General features: G+C 49.1%; 1 protein-coding gene across 3 annotated transcripts in view; it reads left to right on the forward strand.

The window, feature by feature from the left end:
- Positions 1–23,031, forward strand: part of SULF2 (sulfatase 2) — a 90,552-nt gene that overhangs the window by 28,061 nt on the left and 39,460 nt on the right. For all 3 annotated transcript variants that reach the window (XM_087818699.1, XM_087818698.1, XM_087818700.1), the window contains exon 3: positions 10,687–10,926. In XM_087818699.1, coding sequence (XP_087674825.1) covers positions 10,687–10,926 — 240 coding nt within the window. The remainder of the gene's footprint in view (positions 1–10,686; positions 10,927–23,031) is intronic.

Here is a 23,031-nt window from a genome sequence, read left to right on the forward strand (position 1 = left end):
CATGGGGAAGAGCATTCCAGCAGAGGGAACAGTGGACGTGAAGGCCCTGAGGCAGAAGCAGGTTCACAGAGCAGCCAAGAGACCTGAGTGGTAGAGCAGTGTGAGCATGAAGACAGGAGGAAGTGAGGAGTCTACTGCAATGGTCCAGGCAGGAGAGATGATGGAGGCTCAGACCAGAGTGGGGAAAGGAGTCAGGTGCTGCACATAGAGGGTGGAGCTGATAAGATAGGCTGATGAGGCTGATGTGGAGTGGGAGAAGAGTCAAGAATAACTCCCAAGATTTTGATCCAGACACCGCAAGGAGGGATTTTCTGTTTATGGAAATGGGAAAAGCTGTGGTGGGGACCTGATAAATTGCAGATGCCTGTGAACTGCCAAGAGGAGCCATCCAAGGCAGCCAGCCTTCAGAGTCAGAAGTTCAGGAGAGAGTCCCAGGCCTGGATAGGCCTGGAGCAGGGGAGAGTGGGGATTGCATGCAGATTGTTTGCCTGTTTGGGCTTTACGGGGTCCGAGATGCTCAGTAGATTCTCAGAGAGGTCTGTGATCCTAAAAATTTGCAGGCCCCCAGCCAGAAGGGCTGCTTGTAGGAGAGACTGGCTTTCGAGAGAAAGGCCTGGGAGGGTTTCTGGCCAGGCACTTGTTTTTCATTTCCATCTGTGAACACAAGGAAACCACACCCTGAGCTGCAGACTGATAGCCAGAAATCAATTCTAAATTGCAAGGTTGGGTACTTTGCAGGGGCCAAGTGGCTGGATGCCCAGGAGAGTGTGCCCAGATTCCGGACACCAGATCGGTGGTAACTTCCAACTCAGCCTCTCTCAGATATCAGCTCCTGACATTCCTGCCGCTGCTCATTAGAGTCAGAAAAACATGTCGATGCAGGTTATCTCGGGAAGAAGAGGCTCATTTGGTCCCACCCTGGTGTTCAACTTGCCAAGCACATTCCTACAAGACACTTTTTTCAATTCAGCAACACTTGGGAAATCACTCAAATTCTAGAAGCTAAGTATATCGGGATTAAGTTCAGCTGCATGTAAAAGAAAATATAAAATAGCAGTGGCTTAAACAAGATAGAATTTTGCTTCTCACTCACATAAAAATATCTGGAAGTTGGCAATTCAGGGCTGGCACAGTGGCTTCAAGGTTATCAGGGACCCCAGCTCCTCCTCCCCCTTTCTGTTCTACCGTGTTTATTGCATGGCTTCCAACATCGAGGTCTCCTTGTGATTCAGAATGGCTGCTTGAGCTCCATCTATCACAGCCACATTCCAGGCAGGAAGAAGGAAAAACCAGAAGGGCAAAAGCATGGACCTTCAAGTTGAGTCAGCTCCTTTTAAGGACCTCATCCCAGACATCACATACAACATGGACAGAGCTGATTTACTTAGCCACACAGTCTCAGCCAGAAATGTGGGGCACACAAGAAACTTGGGCTATTCAAGGAGGGTTTCACTAGTTTTCGCTAAGGTGCAAGCAAGTGTGTGGAAACCACCATTGAGAGTGCAGCACCCAAGGTTGGTTAGGTAGCAGTGGGGTCATCCCCACCCAAGACTAAGGGGATGAGATGAGTGAATGGTTACTGGAAACTGGAGACATAAAGAGCCACCCAACAGGAGCTGTCACCCTCTGTTGACACCACAGGGAGATGGAGGGATCTGTACGCAACCTCAGTTCACCTCTCGCTGATCTACCAAGCCCCCCATTGGCCATACCTAGCCCACACCCAGAGAGTAAAGTCACTTGTGGGTGCAGTTCATCCAGGCCAGCTCCCTGGGCTGGACAGCTGGGCAGAGGGAGGATCTGGAAGGCCAGGGAGGACCACTTCCACATGTAGCTACAAGAGAGGCTGAGAAACCTAGTTTCCTAGCTAAGTGATTGAAGATTAAAATCAGGACTTGTTGAGAAGGGAAAACAGATATTGGTGGGCAGCCCAGGGTCTTGGCCACAGCAGAGATCAAGAGCAAGGGGCCCGGTGAGGGGCAGTGCCCCTAGCAGGGGCCATGTCACACAACGGGCTCTGCCTGCACTGTGAGGAGTCGTCGTTCACATGGAAACTGGGGAGGAGCATCTCAGGCAGAAGGAAAAGGGCGGGAGATGCGTGGCAGGAAGGACAGCCAGCAGGACCTGGGGAGCGAGCAGCAGCATGCTGGGGGCGAGGGCAAAGGGAGATGGCACGAGGCCAATAGAAAGTCGCTGAACTTTTCTGAGCAGGTCAGGTGCACACGATTCATGTTTTCAGGGGCCCATCTGGCTGCGGGTGGAAAGGGGGTGGCCCAGAGACAAGAGTGGAATGGGGGAGACCAGTTGTCCCGGTGGGAGATGCTGTGGGCTCCCAGAGGGAGAGGGGTGGAGGAAGCAGGTTCTCTTTTGAAGGTCTGGCGGGCAGAACTTGCTGATGGATTGCAAGTGGGAGGAGGGCGGAGAATCGAGGATGACTCCCAGGGTTTTGGCTGAGCTGCTGGGCAGATGGTGGTGCCATTTACAGAGATGGGAGACTGGGGGAGGACGGACGGGTTTTCAAGCTTACGACACACTCAAGCTGCTTTGCCAACATCACCCACCAGGAGAAGGGGCTAGGTGACTGGCTCTGTGTAGCCCACCCTGAAAAATGGGAAAGCACACTGGAGAGCCCTCATGGTTGAATAAATAGCCTCTGCAAATGGAAGTGCATATAATTACAAGTGAAAAGAACATTTCTGGGTGGAGCTTCTCAGGGAGGAAATGACCAATGATTGCTGAATGCCATTGATTATGAGGGTGACCTGCCCTCTCCTAGGGTCCCTCTGCCACCTCCCCTCCATGGAGAATGACTTTATTAGAATTTTCTCCCTGAAGCTTCTGCAACCAGAGCCAGCAGAAGGCAGAGGAGAAAAAAATTAACTTCATGAGCTCTCTGACAGCCCAATGTTCATTAATGAAATTCCAATACTGCCTCTTCGACATCTGCTTAATTCATTTGGATTTAAGAACCAATTTTGAGCCTTAGCTTTTCATAGCTAAATACAGAAATTACATTTGACTTTATTTTGTAACGTCCAAGAATCAGGAATGGTATCCCTTTTGCCACCATTGTGAGGAAATCGCATTTGAGAAGTAGGTCCCAGGAATCCAGTGTCATTATTCTGAATTGTTGCCAACAGACAACAGTGAGCAGGCTCCAGTCCAGAGCTAGGGAAACTATGGAGTCCTTTTGCTCAGATGTGGCCTTGGCTTGCTGCTGTTTGTCCCCTGGGCCTTTCTCTCACCCTCCTGCTAGGGACAGAGCTGTTCTGTTGGGGTCTGATGGCTGTTAAAGAGGAATCCCATGGGCAGGGAGCTCACAACCTGATCCAGTCACATTGTGGGCATTCCAGGGGCACTTGAGGACCAGATGAGGGCTGCCACATGAATTCCAGCTTGGTGGGTGGACACAGTGGCTGGAGGACAGTGCGGGACACAGGTGCTTTCTCACCTGTGGCCTGAGCTCAGGGACCTCCACCCTACCCCACCTGTCCAGGTCAAGGTTCTGTTCCAGCCTTGACTCAGACCCACAGCCTCTCTCCTCCCTCTTCAAGCCTGTTCTTTCTGGGTCTCTGGGCCACAGGAAGTGTTACTTTGCAGGTTTACTTAGCTAGTCCCTTCAGCTGGAACAGAATCAGCTAAAGGTTGCAAATTAAGTGCCTACGGGGCCAGGCAAGTGTTGCAAATGAGGGAAGTGGGCATGGTGGGTGCCAAGGAGAACCGGATGGGGCGCTTCTAAAGCCAGCTTTGCTTAAACCCACATGTTGGCCCTTCAAGGCCAGATCTTTGTATTTTTTAAGCAAAGCCTAAAACCTAGATCAATGTGAAATCTCCCGATTAAAAATACAAAGTTAGCAATTCAAACTTTTTTAAAACACTTTTTCGAGCAGACCTAAAAACCAAACACACGTGCAGACAAGATTCTGTCCAGAGGCCCTCAGTCTGTGAGCTGTGTGTTAGACTTTAATTGGGAGCCACGATAATGAAAATTTTTCAAAGCTAATGTGCATTAGGTGCTTCCTGTATGCCAAGCATTGAACTAAAGGCTTTACCTATTTTTTTCTCAGTTGGGATTCTGCAACAGTCCAGGTGAGAGACAGTTGTGTTTAGACACAGGCTTTATTTTTCCCCGTGTCCCACCCTCACTACTTCCCCAAGAAGGGCCTGACATCCCAGACTCTAATTACTTACCTATAATTTTAAGAAAACAAACATCAAAAGGCATCGTCTCCTTAGTTACCCATCAAAACCAGTGCCCCTGTGCCATCAAGGTTGGGTGCCATAGGAGTTTATGTGGGAGGGCTGCAGGGTGCATCTGCTCCCACCTGACACAGGCCTCCAGGGCAGGAAGTGGATTTGAGCCACCTAAGCCCCAGGAATGGCAAAAACTGGGTCATGTTTCGAATCTTGAATGCCCCCAGCACCTGCTAAATCCCCATAGGTAGCGATTACTCTGACCCAGACCTTTATAAGGGAAAATTAACTCAGCAGCTCCTAAAATGTCCAGGTAATTCATGAGATCATCTCAGGTAACAGGTCAAAATAACACTGATTTTACTGCTTATGAACTTATTCTGATATACATCAAAAAATATATCGTTAACACTTCAAATCCAGGATTTCACAGTCACTTGGGTTGAGATTCAAGTTTATTTTTTAAAGTCTCTTTAAAGCAAAATATCAAATAAATAATAGCGCAGGCGGTGCATGGAGAGACCCAAAAAAAAGCCATCACAACGTGGGTGGGCAAATGGGGGTCATGGGGGAAATGCCATGTTCCTGGCAGGCGAGTGGTTTGGGCACTGAAATTTAAGTGCCATCATCATGGTAGGGGTGGGGCTTCCCAGGCCCATTAGATTCACAGAGAGGTGTCAGGGTGACTTCACCCCTGGCCCAGCGAGGTAGGAAGGTTTGATCACGGAAAGAAACCAAGTCTGTTTTTGTCTGCGTGTCCCCAGGTTTATGTTGGACAAAATAAGTTTGGGTTGGCTGGCTCAGCTTTGTTTAAAATATTGAAAACTGGCCTTTGATTTCTGTGTGGCCCCGTGTTCCAGGTTTTCCCTCCCTCCCGCCAGGGCCGCCCGTCTGCATGGGGCTGTGCTCGGCAAGGAGATTCCATCGGATGTTCTCGTGTTCCAGATGTGGCTTGGCAGAGCCTCGTCGCTATGGCAGTTTTAATAAAGCAGGTTACTGTCCCCAAGGGGAGGCTTAACGTGTAGTGCTGCTTATGCACAGATGCCACTGTCACTTCACGGCGCTGTTACGTTGTGCTCTCGGAGCGGATTGACGAGCTCTCCTTCAGCCGCCTTATTTGGGCCGGGCGAGGGCGCACAGCGAGCACGCACAGGGAGCTACTGGTCCAGAGCGCCAGTGGCTTGCTTCCTCGGAAGTGAGTGGGGTGGAGATATAAGCACTTTGAGGCCCTGGTTTTGAGCCCATTAAAAATAAACAGTCCTGCAGGCTGTTTGCTTTTTGCCAGCGCAGCGTTTGGGGCTGCTGACGGCAGGTGAATTACTCACCAGGTGGCGGCCTCCCTGCTTTCCAGAGGGTCTGACAGGTCGGGTGGGCGGCCAGCTTCGTCCTCTGGAGACCTAGAGAGGCTGGCATCCCATCTGCTCTTCCTGCTTTGTCTTCGTTGTTTGTGAAGAGCAGGCAAAGGGCTGATTGTGCCTGGACTGCCCTGGATTCATTCTTCAAGAAATACGTATTGAGCATCTACTGTATGCCAGGCACTGTTCTAGGCTGGGGCTGTGAGGCACAGTCAGTAACTGCGGCCCTCGTGGTGCTGACATCTGGGGCTGCAGGGGGATGCCAAGCAAGACAAATACGTAAAAACGTAAAAGTACATTGTGTGTTAGATGGTGCATCAGAGCTGAGATTGTGAAACAAGGAAGTGGATGTGAAGTTTCCGGGGCGGGGGAGTAAAACTGTGGCCGTGGGGCAGGGAAGGCCTCACTGAGAAGACGGCTTTTGAGTGGAGACAAGAAGGGGGTGAGAGGGCACAGGCCGGGGCGGGGCTGAGGGCAAGGAGTTTCAAGGAGGAGGAAAAACATGGGCAAAGGCTCTGAGGTGGGAGTGAGCCTGGCTGCGGAATGGGTGGGGAGCGGCCTGCAGGGTCCCGCAGAGCCTGTGGGCGACCACGGGGACTTTATTCTCGAGTGAGTGGGAGCCATGGAGGGTGCTGAGGAGAGGGGGCACTCTGGTCAGAGTCCAGTCAGGAGGCAGTTGACCTGATTCAGAGGAGAGACGGTGAGCGCCATCCAAGAGGGGAGGCCACAGGCTCTGGTTGCGGATCTACTTTGAAGAACAACAGGCTTTGCTGATGGAGTGGATGTGAGAACGGAAAGAGGGGACGAAGGAGTAGCCCAGATTATTGCTTAAGTAACTGGAGGAAAGGGAAGGCAATGCAGGAGGAGCCACGAGGGGGTGGGTGACACCAGGAGCTCAGCTCTGGGTGTGGCACCCGAAGTGTCTGTTCACACTTCTTTGAAGTGACAGCACTGGGTTGTACCAAGCCAGTGCTACCAAACGCCAGCCGGCCCTCACCCTTCCACTGCTTCACCATATCTGTGTGCCACCTGTACTGTTATTTACTTATTTTAAACAGCTGTGATTTAAAACAAAACGAAAACAGGATCCCACTACCCTGAGAGAGAGAAGCGTGCGTCCCTTGCCCCAAATGGGAGGAAAGTAAATCATTTGAGCAAATAAAAGCTAACACCGCCGCCCGCCCGAGCTCCCAGCGGTGGCCAGTTCCCTCCCTGTCAGACAGAAGGTGCGCAGGTGTGAAGGACACTTTCTCCTGGAGTTTACCAGGAACGAGCAGGAATCACTCCCACCGCTGCTGTCCCTGGTGGTTGGTGATGGGACCCTGTGCCGCTCTCACTGCTGCTGTGCCAGCTAAAGTCCCCTCGGGGATGACTGGGGGACTGGATATACCTACAGTCCAGAGACTGTTCTGAGCCTTGCTGTAGCCAAGAGTTGACTGAGTGCAGAGGAACCTCTGTGCGCTTCCTTGGTACAGTGTCACCACCTCCCACGTGATATAAACTGAACATTTCCTAACATGACACCCAGCACCCACCTCTCCCAGCAAACAAGCCTGGATCTGAGTCCTCACTTCCTGCTTCCCCAGCTCTGCCACCTTCACCATCATTTAACTCCCCGAACCCAGTTCCTTCTTCTGGTAAATGGGCTGTTGAGAGGATTAAGTAAACCAGTACATGTGTAAACAATGTACACAACCGACATTCAGCCAGTGACAGTCACCACATTAATAATGATGATGACTGTTGACATATAACAGTGCCCTCTGCCCCACGGACAGAGTGGAGCTGTCTCAGCAGCTGAGTTACATTAGGAGTTGCAAAACCAAGGCCTTCAGGGACCGGGCAGATAATGTGGATGAGTGAAGTTGGTGTGAGACTATAGGGAGTGCTGGCGAGTGTGGCCAACTAGAGAATACAGGATCAGTTTCCACTGCACAACACACACACGCACACACACACACGTCCATGGACACAAACCAGCTTGAGCTCCTGAGTTATATGGAAACCCAAAGAGTAAGATAATTTTTTATTATTTTAGCAGGTATCTGTTTAGCACCCACTATGTGCTGCACCTGTTCTAGGCTCGGAAATACGACAGTGAACAAAGTAGGCCTAAATCCCTGTGGAGCTGTTCTAGTGGAAGTGACAGGCAGCATGCAAACAAGTGAACTAGAAGTGACTTTGGGGCTCAAGGGCAGTAACTGCTGTGGGGAGAAGTGAGGCAGGGAAGGGAGTTGGGGGGGAGCAGTTTCAGTATGGGGCCAGGGAAGGTTTCTCTGAGATGTCTGAAGTTTGGTCAATAACCTGAAGGAAGTTAGAGGGAGCACCCCAGGCGGAGGTCACAGCTCAGGCAAAGGCCATGAGGTAGGAATGTGGCCCATATTCAAGCTTGGGGCCTCAAGGACATAGGCTTAATATGTCAGTTTGTGGTTAAAATTCAAGATGGAAGGAACTGATTGGCCAGCAGAAGGCTGCCTGGGATCCCAAGGGGCCAGGTCCCCAGGAGTGGCCTGAGGCTGGTGAGGCCCCAGGGCTTGGCCAGACCGCCCCATCAGGTTCCAGCAAGTTATCACCAGCTGGTTGAGGAAGGCCTCGAAAAGCCCACCTCCTCCTTCCCCTCCAGAGGGAGACTTCACACCTGGTGGAAAGCCTTTCCTTGCCTACCAGTTACAGCTGGGACCCTCAGGGACTTCTCACGAGGGCCTGTGACCTTGATACAGATATTCACACAGTCCCCAGGGCCTGACAATTCCTGTTCAAACACAAAGCCTGTCCTTTCCTCCACCCAACAGGGGCAACCTTGGCCAAGAGGCTCAGGAAACACACCTGGCTCCAGGAATGTGCCCCTTTTAAAACCACCACTGTGCTGGGCTTGAAAGGGCAGGCTTTGCTTCGTTTTCTTCAGTTTTTACAGAACACCAATGACATGTTCCTAGGGTGGGGAGGTAGGCAGCACCTGGATCACTTAGAACTCTCAGTCTAGGAGGAGAGGCAGATCATAAACAAGCAGACCAGTAAAAACCACCATTTAAGAAGGAGATAAATGCTAAGAAGAAACATACACTGGTGAGATAGGAAGTAAGCAGGGTGGGGGCTCTTTCAGGTGGGGAAGAGGTGACCTTGCTGAGGAGATAGCCTCTAAGTTAGCCAAATAATGGGACAAGCCAGCCAAAATCTCAGAAAGAGCCCCAGCAGAGGCAATAGCAAGTGCAAAGGTCCTGGGACAGGGATGAGCTTGGAGCATTGGAGAAACAGTGAGGAGGCCAGTGTAGCCAACTGAGCAAGGGGGAGGGAAGAGATGAGGTCAGAGAAACACAGGAAGTGGGTTGATGGGGGAGGGCAGGTCTTGAAGAGTCTTTTAGGCCACAGGAAGAAATGTAGGGTTTTTTGTGAGCGCAGTGGGAAGCTATTGGATGGTTTTAAGTGTGAAGAGGTGAAGAGATATGATCTATATTTGCCTCAGGAAAGCTCTAGCTCTGTTTCCTTCTGTATTTGGCAGAAAGATGGGATAAAGTTATATAAATCTCCTTTTCATTCTTAGCCTTTAGGGACAGAGTGCTGAGGGATTCTGATTGGTCGTTTTCAGGTCTCTAGGGGATTATTGGTGATTGAAATGAGCAGCTCACCACAAGAACCTCAGATGCCTGGTAGATGCTGTATTGCTTTCCTAACAAATTTTCACAAACTGGGTGGCTTAAAACAACAGAAATATGCTCTTTCACAGTTCTGGAGACAGAAGTTCAAAATGAGGGTGCCAGCAGGGCTGTGGTTCCTCCAAAGGCTCTAGGGGAGAATCTTTCCCTGCTCTTTTGGCTTCTGGGGGCTCCAGACATTCCTTGGCTTGTAGATGCATCCCTCTGATCTCTGCCTCCATCTTTACCTGGCCGTTCCCTCTGTGTCTGTCTTCTTCCTTCTGTCTCTTAATAAGGACACTTATCCCTGGAGTTAGGGCCCACCTGGGTAATCCAGAACCATCTCTCCTCAAGATCCTTAAGTGTATCCACAAAGTCCCTTTGTCCAAATTAGGTCACATTCACTGATTTCAGGGCTTAGGACCTGGACATATCTTTAGAGGGTGGGCCGGCATTCAACCCTACAGACCCTGAGAACTGCAGGGAAAAGGAAAAGAGCTGCAGGTGGCCATAGAAGGAAGAGAAATTCCACTGTTTCCATTACAACTAGTAAGTGTTGGGTACAATTACACATCCACTCTTCACACCTTTACTGAGCACCTACTGTGTGTCACACACCACGGGGGCGTTGAGGATTGAGCACCGAGCAAGGCGGGGTCTTTTTCCTCGTGGGGCACAGCGAGCGTGAAAGCACCTGCCCTCGGTGGGGTTTCCACACACGTCGGTTTCCTTCCTGCACGCCTTACTCTGCTGACAGCTTCAAGAAACAAGAATAGGCATGAATGAAAGCACTGTGCCTGGTGGTGTATAATTAAGCCCTAATAACACGCGCTGCACGTGTAATAAGAGCTGCAGGGAATTAGAACCGGAGTGATCCCAGAGGGCAACTAGAAGAGGCTCGACCGATTGGTTAGATCTGAGGGAGGTGAGAAGTGGGTTCCGAGCCAGAAGCACCTCGGGGACAGAGGAGGAGAGCGTGGTTCATGGCTGATGTAGAGCATTTTGGCTGAGAAGTATTCAGAGAGAGGTGAGCCAGGGGGTTGGCGTCACCAGATTTCAGTAAGAGCAAACAATACTTGGGAAGATTCCAAAGAAAACGAAAGTGTAATCTTCCCTTGGTTTATCTAGCGGGTGCTTCCAAAAAAAAAATCAGTGTATATTAATACCCTGCAAAAAAGATCTTCTGTTTATATATCAAACAGGGTTCCATTCTAGGCTCAGGTGACTTATAAACCCCATCAACGCCCAGCGGGACTGGGGACCCAGGATGCTTCCTCCTGGCGCAGGTCCATCCCACGGCGCCTTGCTGGCCACTGCCCCCAGGTGCCCCGAGAGATTTCCAGAATGCATCCCCCGCCCCCCCGGGGATGGGGTGCCATATCCTGTTGAGAGCCACTCAGCCTGTTCCCAGACTACCAGTCAGTTCCCTGGGGGGGGGGGGGTAGAGTCCGAGTGGGGGGCACCCAAGTGGGGCGCGCGCCTCACCTCCCGCCGCGCCCTCGCAGGCTCCATGCAGGTGATGAACAAGACGCGGCGCATCATGGAGCAGGGCGGCGCGCACTTCGTCAACGCCTTCGTGACCACTCCCATGTGCTGCCCGTCGCGGTCCTCGCTGCTCACCGGCAAGTACGTCCACAACCACAACACCTACACCAACAACGAGAACTGCTCGTCGCCGTCCTGGCAGGCGCAGCACGAGAGCCGCACCTTCGCCGCCTACCTCAACAGCACGGGCTACCGCACAGGTGAGCGCCGGGGCGGGGCAGCTTGCCTCCCGTGGGCAAGCTGTGCGCGTATTTCTGTTCGCGTTACAAATAGGCTGGTTCGGCCATAGTGATAGAGAGTGACCTTTACAAGGGAACTGAGTTAAAAAAACGAGTCCACGTAAAATATGAAATACGTAGTACAGAGAGAGGCCAGAAGTACCCTGCGCGCGTTGCCGCCTGGGGGAATGCTGACGTTAAAGCCATCGGGACTGATTTATTGACTTTAGATCGTTAGCATGGAAGAAGGTTCCAGAAGAACATTGGGCTGGGGCATGGGCGTTAAACTGGTGTGGAGAGTGGAGAGCGGGTGTGGGGATTGCGTGGCATGGCAGCAGATGGTCTGTCCACACTTGACCGTCTGCACTCCCCAGTGGTGCGTCCTGGGTGAGAGCGAGCGAGGCTTCCTGTCTGTTTACCTTGGAGGAGGTACTTTGGTGGGTTCTGAAGGCTCACCCCCCCCCCACCCCTGGCTGGTTGCCCGAGGCAAAGGCACAATTACAGTCGCTCACCTCTAACACCACTGCAGAATCCTCCAAACTCAATTAATTTGGCTTGCTTTAATTAAAAATAAATAAATACTCCCCACCTTGACTAAGGAGCCGAGGCGGTTGTGAAATCAGATACTGCGGTGCAGATGTTGCAGCTTCAGGAAGTTGTGTCCCAGTGACCAGGCGTGCGTTTGGGTGGGAGTGACACGAGGGAAGGCCAATGGCCTCCCTCTGCTCAGTTCACAGTTTCCTTCAGTTACAGGGTGTAGCTTCGAGGACCCGTTGGGGTGGGGAGCAAGCTGGTGAGGTGTGTCCTGCAGACTCATTCCACTGCCAGAATCACCCAGGAAGTGTGGGTCCTGCGGAGAGCACTAGGAAGCCCTGATCCGAACACATAACTGTGTTGGTCCTGAGTCTGCAGAAAGCCACATGTGTGAGTTCACCAAGGACGACCACGCAGGTGGTTTCAGGGACCTGGATGTAGGTAGAGGAAGCAGGGTGGGGGCACTGACTGAAAGGGGCATCTGCCCCTCAAATCCAGATACGGCGGGTCCTCTGAATAGCATAGTTTCATTCTGTGTCATTTCATTATAACCTTGATGAGATGCCATAGGAACTTAACATTTGTTTACACTAATTAGCCTGTGGTAAAATTGGTTCCATTATATGTTACTTCTCTTAAAGTTGCAGAGCCTATCAATGACATTCATTAAGTGAGGACTTACTGTAATCATAGCCATTTGTGCTAAGGGTTGCCAACCTTCAAATATTTCTACTCTGAATTTTTTGCTGAAATTTGCTGATTTAAAAAATGTTGGCAAAACTCAGTGTAAACTGTGGGCCAAACAAAATATGTCTGAGGGTTGAGTGTGGCTAACAGACCCCTTTTTACAACCCCTGGCTGAAAGGCCTGCGTAGAAACTTTTAGCTTTAGATGCCAAAAGAACAGACCCCTAAACGTGTTCTCATCAACCCCCTCATTTGACAGCCAGGACAGTGGCAACCTAGAAAAGAGATTTGCCCAGACTCATAAAATGAGGTGCTTGTGGCTTAATCAAAATGGATACAAGACTGTGGGAATTCAAAGGGAGTATGGAACTTGCTTTTGTCAAATTGAAAGGAAACACATATCCTTCAGTATCTTGGGGGCTCGTGGTGGGAGCCAAAGCTGAGTGTTTCAGAATCATACAGCTGGCACAAAGAAAGGAACCATCTCTTGACAGTATTCTTCAAAACTGATTTCCCAAATTTATCCTTAAATTTACACAAATCACCGAAAAGCTGTTTCCCTAAAGAACGGCTTTCATCAGACACTATGCTTAATTACTATATCCTCAATGAAGACTGGGAGCATAATGTCAAATGTAAATTTCTATACACAGAACATTTATGTTTTTTGTAAAACTGTCACCAAAACTTTTATTATATTTAGAATGCCCCTATATACAAGGAACCCCATTCCAACCTGACTTTCAGAACTAAGGATCCTGAAAACATTTTTACTTTGAACTGGTGTGCTCCTAGTTATTAAATAACAAGGGCTGCGTATCCTGTATACTTTCCCTTTTTCCCTGGCAGCTAGGAAGCTCAGATTTGAATTTTAAGTTAAGTTGCTGCTTAATGCAAAAACATTTAAAGCTACTGCTACCTAATATATCGGTTATTTACTTGAGAAAAATGACCAAAAAATTATAATAAATTCAAAATCCCTCTTAAGTTAATTTGATTTATATGACTCACATTAGAAAATATAACTTTTTAGTCCCCCCAACCCAAAACCAATGGTTTACTGTTCTTGCTGGGTCTTTAGACACATTGAATCCTGCATTCTGTGGGTGTCTAGGGCAGTTGGTTGAGTTGGACTTAAGTTTGTGTGTGAGACCCAAGGTAACAACTGTTTATTACTTTCAGTTAAAAGTCCATGCTGCTTTGGTGGGACTGCCCCACTCAAAGTCAGGAATTGATACTCAACCCCTTTCTTTTTCTGAGATATAAATTGACATATAATTGGTATTATTAACTTATAACATTACATTAGTTTCATCTGTATAACATAATGGTTGAATATTTGTATATATTGCAAAATAATAACCACAATATGTCTAGTTAGCATCTGTCACCATATGTGGTTACAAGATTTTTTGTGTGTGATGAAACTCTTAATATCTACTCTCTTAGTTTTCAAATATGCAGCACAGTGTTAGTAACTGCAGTCACCGTCTACACATTACATCCCCACGGTTTGTACCTTTTGATCTCTTTCACCCATTTTGCCCACCCCGTAAGCCCCTGCCTTTGGCAACCACCAGTCTATTCTCTGTATCTTTGAGCTCAATTTTTTTTTAATTCCACATATAAGTGGTATCATATGGTAATTGTCTTTCTCTCTCTGAATTATTTCACTCAGCATAATGCCCTCAAGCTCCATCCATGCTGTTGCAAATGGCAAAAGTTTCTTCTTTTTATGGCTGAATAATATTCCATTGTGTGTGTGTGTGTGTGTGTCTTTATTCAGTCATCCGTTGGTGGGCACAGGTTGTTTCCATATCTTGGGTACATAAGGCTGCAATCAACACAGGGGTGCGTATATCTTTTTGAGGTCGTGTTTTTATTTTCTTTGGATAAGTACCCAAAAGTGGAATTGCTGGATCATATGGTAGTTCTATTTTTAATTTTTTGAGAAACCTCCATAGGGTTCTGTTTTTCCATAGTGGCTGCACCAATTTACATTCCCATAAACAGTGCAAAAGGGCTCCTTTTACTCCACATTCTCGCTTGTTATTTACTGTCTTTTTGATGGCCATCCTAACAGGTATGAGGAGATATCTGTCTCGCTGTGGTTTTGCATTTCCCCAATGATTAGTGACATTGAGCACCTTTTTATGTACTTCAAACCTTATTAAATCACTGGATCTGCCTCTGCCTAAAAGGTCGCCTATACCTTTTCAGTTTAGGGAGCAAAAAACTCAGGATCTTGTTGAAACCGCTTGGAGTTGGGGTTTCAGTGTCTTGGATCTGAAGGCCACCTGTTGGCCATGTAATCACCGGGAAGTGCCCTCTCCCCGCGCAGGCAGAACTCACCAGGCATCTCCTCGGCACTGAGGGGGAAGAGCCAGGGGAGAGACGCTGCATGGAAGGATATGCGTGTTTCGGCTCTGCTCCAATTGCCGAATTGCTCTTCCACACGGAGGTGCCAGTAGCATCCCCCCCCAGTGGACTGACTTCCTGTTTTCCCACATCCAGCATTTGGTGGCAGGACCTCTGCATACTCCCTGCGGTAATGGGTGAAATGTGATAGCTCACTGCTGGCTTCATTTGCATTCACTGGTTACCAGAGAGGTGGGCACAGGCTGCCACATTCTGATGCGTGGGTACAACTTATTTCCACTATCCGGGTAACATATTGTGATAGTCATCAGAGCACTGGTCTGGGCTGGATCGCGTGATGCTGTGCTATTCTTGCACATCATCATCATCATCATCGTCGTCACTGGTAACATTTCTTACACGTTTACTATGTATCACTGTTTAATCCTCGTAAAAAACCTATGAACTAAGTAATATTATTATCCTAAATTGAGGTAACCAAGACAAAGAGGTTAGATAATTTGTCCAAATTCATTCGACTAGTAAGTGGTCGAGCCCATATTCAAAACCCAGGCAGGACCCTTGCTTGCAACCACTTTGCAAAGAGCTGGGAGGCGTCTCGTTTCAAGAACACTATGTAACTTTGACTCGTGGGCATATGAGTGAGCACAGCCAGGGTAGCTTAAGTGTGCTGAGAGATGGCTATGTATATTTTATAAAAACTGAGGATGCAACTTGTCCTTTCAAGGGTATTTATATTTGAGACCCAAGTCCTCAAAGTTTGAGGAAACCAATACACAGAAATATCCGTTAACAAATTGATATTTATCCTGCTTAAACTTGGCATCTCTCACTTCATTCTCTGTCAGTCTCTACCACAAACATGGGGTAGCTTTAGCACAAAGCAAGATCACTGCAAGATGAAATTGCAAATCTTGTGAAAGATGCAAGGGTTGGGGAAATTAAAGTGATGCTGAAGGACAGCTCGAAGCGCCAGCAAATCCATTGATAAACAATAATCTGGGCTATGAGATAATTGGAAAAGAGACCACCGAAACGATGGTAAGGTAATAAGCACTTCACAGGGGAAGTCTCAGATGTCAAAGGATTAAGAGAGGCCCTTGGGAAAACTGATCAGATCCTACCACTGAAATGAGAAAAGACTCTTGACATGATTTCATTTTTTGCAAAATGACCCCTTATGATTTTGCTGTGAAAACTGAAGGTGAAGTAAATATCATATTGTGCTGTCATTTAAATTTGTTGGACACATTACATTACACCCCCAGTAGGCACTTCATCAGGTTTTTTGTTTAAATAATCAACCCATTAGTCACAATTATAACCTAACCTTTGTTAAATACTGTTAGATGTCCCATAAAATAAGGTTATTTTCAAAATTTTGTAATTTCACTTTTTCAAGATAAAATACCTAACTAAATACATCAAAGATCTATTTACATGAAATATTAGTCAGCATTTGGTCTACTTAAGGAACATTTTTCCAGTTCCACTCTTTTACAGCTCAGTCGACCTGTATTCCAAAGGGTGTCACCCACGCACAGAGTTAAGAATCGTCACTGTGGTTGTGCCTTTAACCCTCCCTCGGTATCTGTTTTCTTCCCCCACAGTAAAAGAATGTTTAGCTGGGCAAGTGACCATGCAGAATAAAGACTACATTCCCCAGGCCCCTTTGTATGGATGCGTGCTCATGTGACTTATTTCTCATTAATGGGAAATAAAGAGAGAGGGAAAGCAGTTGAGTCTCTGACTATGCCAGGGCTCCCAGTTGGAGTTTTCAGATTTGGGCCCAAGGACTCCAGTGATTTTCACTTTTTTCCTCACACAAAGCTGGGGAGGGAGGTCAGCTGAGGACCTGCACTGCTTGGCTGGCAACCTTGGGCAGCCACCCTCGCTTAGGGGCCAGGGAAGGGGGGGGCTCTGTGCCCTGACACCTGGGGGGATGTTGGTGAGGCTGGGGCATCCTCCCGCCCCCTCACACCGAGCACGGCAAGGCTTCTGCTGGGCATTTCTGGCAAAAGATCCACTGCTGGCATGTGAAGGCAGGTGTGGGTGGGTGGGTCGGGGTGACTTGTTTTTCCCGAAAGTGGTTTCAGAACTGCGAAGACCTGAGGGCTGGTGCTCAGGACGCCTCCCTCCTTGACCACTCTGTTTTGGTCTGCCCTGAGCCCCTTGCCCTGGACTCCACACGCCAGCATCCGGCTGCCTCCTTAACATCTCCCCTGGGATGTCTCCCCAGCATTTCAAACCTGGAAACCTGTCACGTCCAAAATGATTCCTGATCTTGTCCCTCCCTCCCCAGGTGCCTCTCACCTAGGGGACATTGCACTTATCCTTTCCTTTTCTGGAAACTTCTTCCGCCACACGTCTGGATGGCCTGCTCACTCAGTTCTCTCTAATAACACCTCCTCAAAGAAGCCTTCTTTGACTATCCCACCCAAAAGAGGATTCCCTTCCCTTTTTATCCCCTCCCCTGCTTTATTTTCCTTTAGAGCCCTTGTCACCACTTAACATATATTTGTATATTTGTTGTCCAACCTCCCAAGTTAAATTATGTCCCTGGTCTCCTTCCTGTACTCCCTGCTCTGGTCCCTGCTTTGTCTCCCTGGCCCTTTCCACACCAGTCATCTTGGCTGTCTCGCTTGTAAAGGGTCAGCTCCATCGAAGCAGGGCTGTCTAGTCCCCCCCAGTATCCCCATGTCCAGAAGACAGCCTGCCTGTAGTAGGTGCTCAGTGAATCTTTGCAGGATGCATGGACGTATTCTGTCCAGGGCCAGCAGCGCCCCTGCCCTCCCCCATGTTTTCTAGACTCCTTTCCCCTCTTCTGTTTCTCTTCTCCCCACCCCCATGCCCCCCACCTCGGCCTCTCCTCTTTCTTCTTGGCCCTCTGCACACACACAGAAGAAAGGGCTTAGCTTCCTCCTGGGACTCCTCCTCTGGGCCCGGTGCAGCTGTCCTGCCTTCACAATGGCAGCCTTCTCTTTGCTTGGCCTTTCTCCTGTTTTTGCTCCCCACTCCCTTCCTCTCCCCTCGAGTGCGCAGACACACACACACACACACACACACACACACACACAGCCACACAGCTGCCCTCTTTCCTCTGTCCAGCTGCCCCTCTGCCTGCCCCCTCTCCAGCTCGTGGGTGTCACAGCAGTGCCTTCATTCACCCCATGAAGGGGGCCCACCTGCAGCAGGGGACCTTCTCTGGCACCTCTTCTGGCACCCAGGACCCCACCATGAAAGTCTGGGCATCCACGAGGGTCAGCAGCACACACACACCCCTCCCCCAAAGCCCAGGCTGGCCCCGGCATCCTTGGGAGACATACATTTGTCACTTCCACACACATCTTCAAGCTGAATTTCTTTAAACTCCAGTTTAACAGTCACTCCCTTTCTCCAGGACCTTCACATTTCAAAACAAGTAAAACATTGGCCCGGGAATGCAGGAATTAGGCTCTGCTTCTAAATCTGTGACCTTAGCTGAGATCCGGCCCCGCCTGAGCCTCCATTTCCCCATCTTTGCAGGAGACTTGCAACATATGTGTGCAAGTTACCCAATGCCTTTGATATGACTTTACCCTGAGGCTCATGCGACCAGTGCCACAAACTTGGGAGGAGAGGTTCCCTGGGGCTGTGAGAGCAAGGGCCCCCTGGAAAGGGAAGGTGGTCACGAGTCTCAGCTTTTCAGACACTGGGTGTGAGGCTGATAGGGCAGGATTTCTGTCTGTACCCAGGGAACACTTTGGAGCACTGTGTCTGTCCCAGCCCGTTAGCTGGGCTACGCATTTCCCGTGGCTGGGATGACAAAGTGCCACAACCTGGGTGGCTCAAAACAACAGATACATGTTCTCTCACAGTTCTGGAGGCTAGAAACCCAAAATCAAGTGACATCAGTGTCACAGCCCTTCTGAAGGCTCTGGGGGAGAATCCTGCCTTGCATCTTCTAGCTCCTGGTGGGTATTGGCAGTCCTTGGCACGCCTCGGCTTACAGCTGCGTCACTCCCATTTCTGCCTCCGTTGTCGCATGGCTCTCTCCCTGTGTGTCCCTCCCGTCACATGGTCCTCTTCCTTCTGGACATTCTGGAAGGGGGTGGACCAGAGCCACTGGGCCCAACATGGTAGCCACAGGGAGCTTTTTAACTTTAATTAAAAATATATCAAATTTACTCAGCCAGAGTAGCTCAGTTGGTTGAGCTTCGTCCTATGCACCGAAAGGGTCGCTGGTTCGATTCCTGGTCAGGGCACATGCCTGGGTTGCAGGCTCAATCCCAGGGTGGGGCACATATGGAAGGTACCTGATCAATGTTTCTGTCTGTCTACCTTCCTCTCTCAGCATTTCCTCAGGCGAGGATTAATAAATAAAAAACAAAAAATAAATACATAAATATGTATATATACACACACACACACACACACACGTAAAATTTAAAATTCTGTTTCTCAGTCACACTAGCCATGTTTCAAGGCTCATGTGGGTGCCAGATTGAATGGTACAGATAGAGATCGTTTCCATCATCACGAGAAGTTCTATTGGACGGCCTTGGAACAGAATGTAATTCAAGCAAAATCTTTTTTTGGAGGCAGGCACACAAACCTTTGAGAATATAATAATATAAACAATAATAAAAATGCAAGTTATTGTCGAGCGTTTACGGTGCCGACCTTGTGCCGGGTGCTCACAGAAGCCCAGGAGGTGGGTGTGCCTCCCCTTTTTCCTGTGCTGGCCCCCTCAGGCCCTGCGCACGTGGATCTGGTTTTTTGACCCCACCTCTCCAAGCCGTCCCAGTCCATCCTGTGGCTGTGTCGTGGGTCAGGGTTTCAGAATCAGGGCTGCTACACAGCAGCGCTTCATCCTGGGGCCTGTGGGTCCCACCTGTCCACAGACAGGTCCTGTTCCCCGAGCATATGGCACAGCCCCTCCTTGGCCAGCGGGGCATTTTCAGCACACGCTGTGAGCCCTTTCAGGATCCATCTGTGCCGTCCAGGGAGAGGTCAGAGTAGAGGGCGAGAGAGCTTTCAGCAAAGGAAGGGAACCCGGGCACCCCGGGCATCGGTCTTCCCCAAGCTGAGGAGGGGTTCGCTGTCTGCCGTGCCTGTGGGAAGCCTGCCTGTCCCGGGAAGCCAGTGCGCAGAGGGTCCAGGCGGTGCAGAGGGCGAAGCCAGATGTGCCCATTGGATGATGAACGCACCCAGAGTTGCTAGATCATCTGATTTGTCAAAAGTGTGATATGCAGCTTTTCATGCAAAATTGCCCGGTTTCCAAATGGGGAGTATTTGCTCTACTTTTTAAAAATAAATAAAACACGAGGCAGGCCCAAAGCAAACACATCTGTGGGATGGATTCCACCCACAGGCCCCCAGTTTGCAAACGTTTTTTCTAACCTGGTGGTTCTCAAGGGAGCACACCGCCCCCTAGGGGTTAAAATATATTAAGGCATTTCTGGTGGTTATAAAGGTAGGGGGATGCTGCTGGCTTCCTGGGGGCAAGAACCAGGGACCTTTGATGCCCTGCTCTGCACTAAGAGCCCCACCCGGCCCCCATATTGCCTTGTATTCCACATGGCTTTGGAGTTTTCTACCAGATCATTATTTGAATGGATTAATTAATGTTGTCTGACCCTTGACCCTAAGTCTATTTTATATATAAACACTGAAGGGTTTTTGCAGTTTTAATACAGCCTGAATTTTCCAGGAATGTAAGTGATAAGTAAATGGAGAAAATACCACTTTTTTTTATTGTTGACACTATCACAGATGTCCCTCGTCTCCCCGCTTTTGCCCACCTTCACCCAGCCCCCACCACGCCTCCGTGGCCTCCACCACTCATGGTCTGTGTCCGTGGATTATGCGTTATTTCCTTACTCTCTTCACCTACTTTTATCCATCCCCCTCCACCCTCCTCTCCTTTGACCTCTGGCAGTCTGTCCCATGGGTCCATGCATCTGGTTCTATTTTGTTCATCAGTTTATTTTGTTCATTAGATTCCACATATAAGTGAGATCATATGGTGTTTGTCTTTCTCTGACTGGCTTATTTCACTTAGCATAATACTCCCCAGGTCTGTGCTGTCACAAAAGGTAAGAATTCCTTCTTTTTTACATTCGTGTAGTATTCCATGGTATAAATGTTCCACGTCTTTTCTATCCACTTATCTACTGATGGGCACTTGGGCTATTTCCAGATCTTAGCTATTGTAAATCGCGCTTCTATGAACGTAGGGGTGCACATGTTCTTTCTGATTGGTGTTTTGGGATTTTCAGAATATATTCCCAGAAGTGGGGTTGCTGGGTCAAAAGGCCGTTCCGTTTTTAATTTTTTAAGGAAACTCCATACTGCTTTCCACAGTGGCTGCACCAGGGAAATTATTATGTTTGAATACGAAACTTTTCCAAGAGTTACTTACTATTGCTGAGAACGGGTTGCTGATGGCAGTGCCCCCTGAAGCATTTGAATTGCAGATGCCGCAGGCCCATCCAGCCCGTGCCTGTAGCTGTCACACTCCCCGTGAATCGGCGTCTAGGTGATGGCATCTGACTGCTCCATCCTGTCTCCTTGATGGATGTGCTCAGGAGTTCACATTGAAATTTTTCTTTATTATAAATTGCCTTCCTTTTGTTCTTCTTACAGATTGCAGTGAGGGCATTGTATTGATTTTTTTTGGAAATGATGTGCAGAGGTAGCGTTTGTCACCTATAAATTTCCTTTCAGGAAAATAAGGGAGCGTTACAAAATATTTGTCATAGAAATGGGACATCAGTCTAATGGCGTTGAGAACAGCTCTTTGAAGGATCGGCTTAGTGTCTGATTCCTGCAAGGTGATAATTAAATATCCATTGATTGACGGTCTCCCCAGGTCCTGTTCTAAGGGTCTGCTGTGGGTTCTGTCCCCCTCCTCTGCCCCATCCTTCTGGACAGAACCGCACTTGAAAGGGGCAAAAAGGTTTTCAGACACAGCTCGTCTTGATGTTGACTCAGCGGGCGATAAAACCTGTCCCTGGGGCTGGGGGAGGCCTCCATGCTCCCCCCACACACTAATTGAGTTTCTGGGAAATAGATGGGCCCTGGTCCTCATTTGCTGGAGCTGCATGGAGTGGGTGGCTAAGGCCAACATTTAATTAGAGGCCCAAGCTGCCCTTCCTCCATGCCTCTGACACAGTTTAGAAGGCCCTGGGCCTCAGGATCATCTGCAGCCCAGCCTTCCTCCATAGCAATGACCTTGCCAAAAACAGGCGGCCGAACCCAGGAGCTTGTGAAGAGACATGGCAAGCAGCAGCCCTCAGCCTTCCCTCTGGTTATTTGCTTGCCCTTGCATCTCCCCCCAGGCAATTAGCTATTCCTCCGCTCCGCCCCGTAGTCAGAGGAAGCTTTGATAAATGGAAATCTAATCATGCCACTCCCTGCATACAACCCTCCACTGCCGCCCACTGCTCTTAGAATAAACTCATAGATTCTTGCCAGGGCTGCCAAGGCCTTGCACAGCCTCAGCCTGGCACCTCTCTGTCCACATCTACCTCTCCATTCCTTTTTAACAACACCTGACCTCTTTGCTGTTCCTTAAACATTCCAAGGCCATACTTGCCCCAGGGTCTTTGCACTTTCGATTGCCTCTGCCTAAAATACTGCTCACACAGCTTGTTTCTTGTCACCATTCACCTGCCATTTGAAGCATCCCTTCTGCTTCAATTAGCCATCCCCATCCCCATCCCCCTCTACCATGATTCTGTGTTTTATGTTCCTGGAAGGACTTACTACCCCCTTGACATTATCTCAGGTGTTCTGAACTTACTTCTTGCCTGGGCTTTTCACTATATCACCAGATCCAAGAACAGTGCCTGGCAGGTATTGGGTACTCGGTAAAGATTTGAATGAATGGGTGACTCTTAGGCCTTAGTCTTGAAGTAAGCAGAAAATGAGAACAACATGGAATTTGGATTACTGTTTTACTTTTCCGGCATTCAAAAATATAATTGAAATTAGTTCAGGCAAATTTAGCCGAGTCCCAGTGCTCAGACATTTTCATCAGAAACCTGTCTTTCTGCTGCTTACTGAACGTGCTTTCATTTGGGTTGGCTTCATTCTGAGGAAGGTTCTCCTTTGCGATGTTAAGGTGGTCCCCATGGGTCCCATCTCACCAGCGTCTTGACCCCAGCTGAAAGAGAGGGCCTCTCTCCGCTGCTCCAGGAAAAGTCTCCGGGGAGGCTTTCACTGGTTCAGCTAGGGTCACATGTCCCTCTATTACCCAGTCACACAGCCAGGGGAGATGGGACACCCTGATCGGTCGGGGCCAGATCATACGCCTTGCCTAGTATCTGGGAGATAGAAACAACCTCACCTGAAGAGGGAAGACTGAGAGGGAGGAAAAGTTGGTTCCCTCAGACGGCACAATTTCCAAAAGATAGAGAATGGATGCTGAGCCAAAAAATAAAACAGATGTCTAATAAATCCACCTTCCCCCTCAAAGGGCAAGTGCAAGGAGGTCATTTCTCCC

Source organism: Miniopterus natalensis, chromosome 7 (genome assembly GCF_054644295.1).
Source record: "Miniopterus natalensis isolate mMinNat1 chromosome 7, mMinNat1.hap1, whole genome shotgun sequence".
NCBI lineage: Eukaryota > Metazoa > Chordata > Mammalia > Chiroptera > Miniopteridae > Miniopterus > Miniopterus natalensis.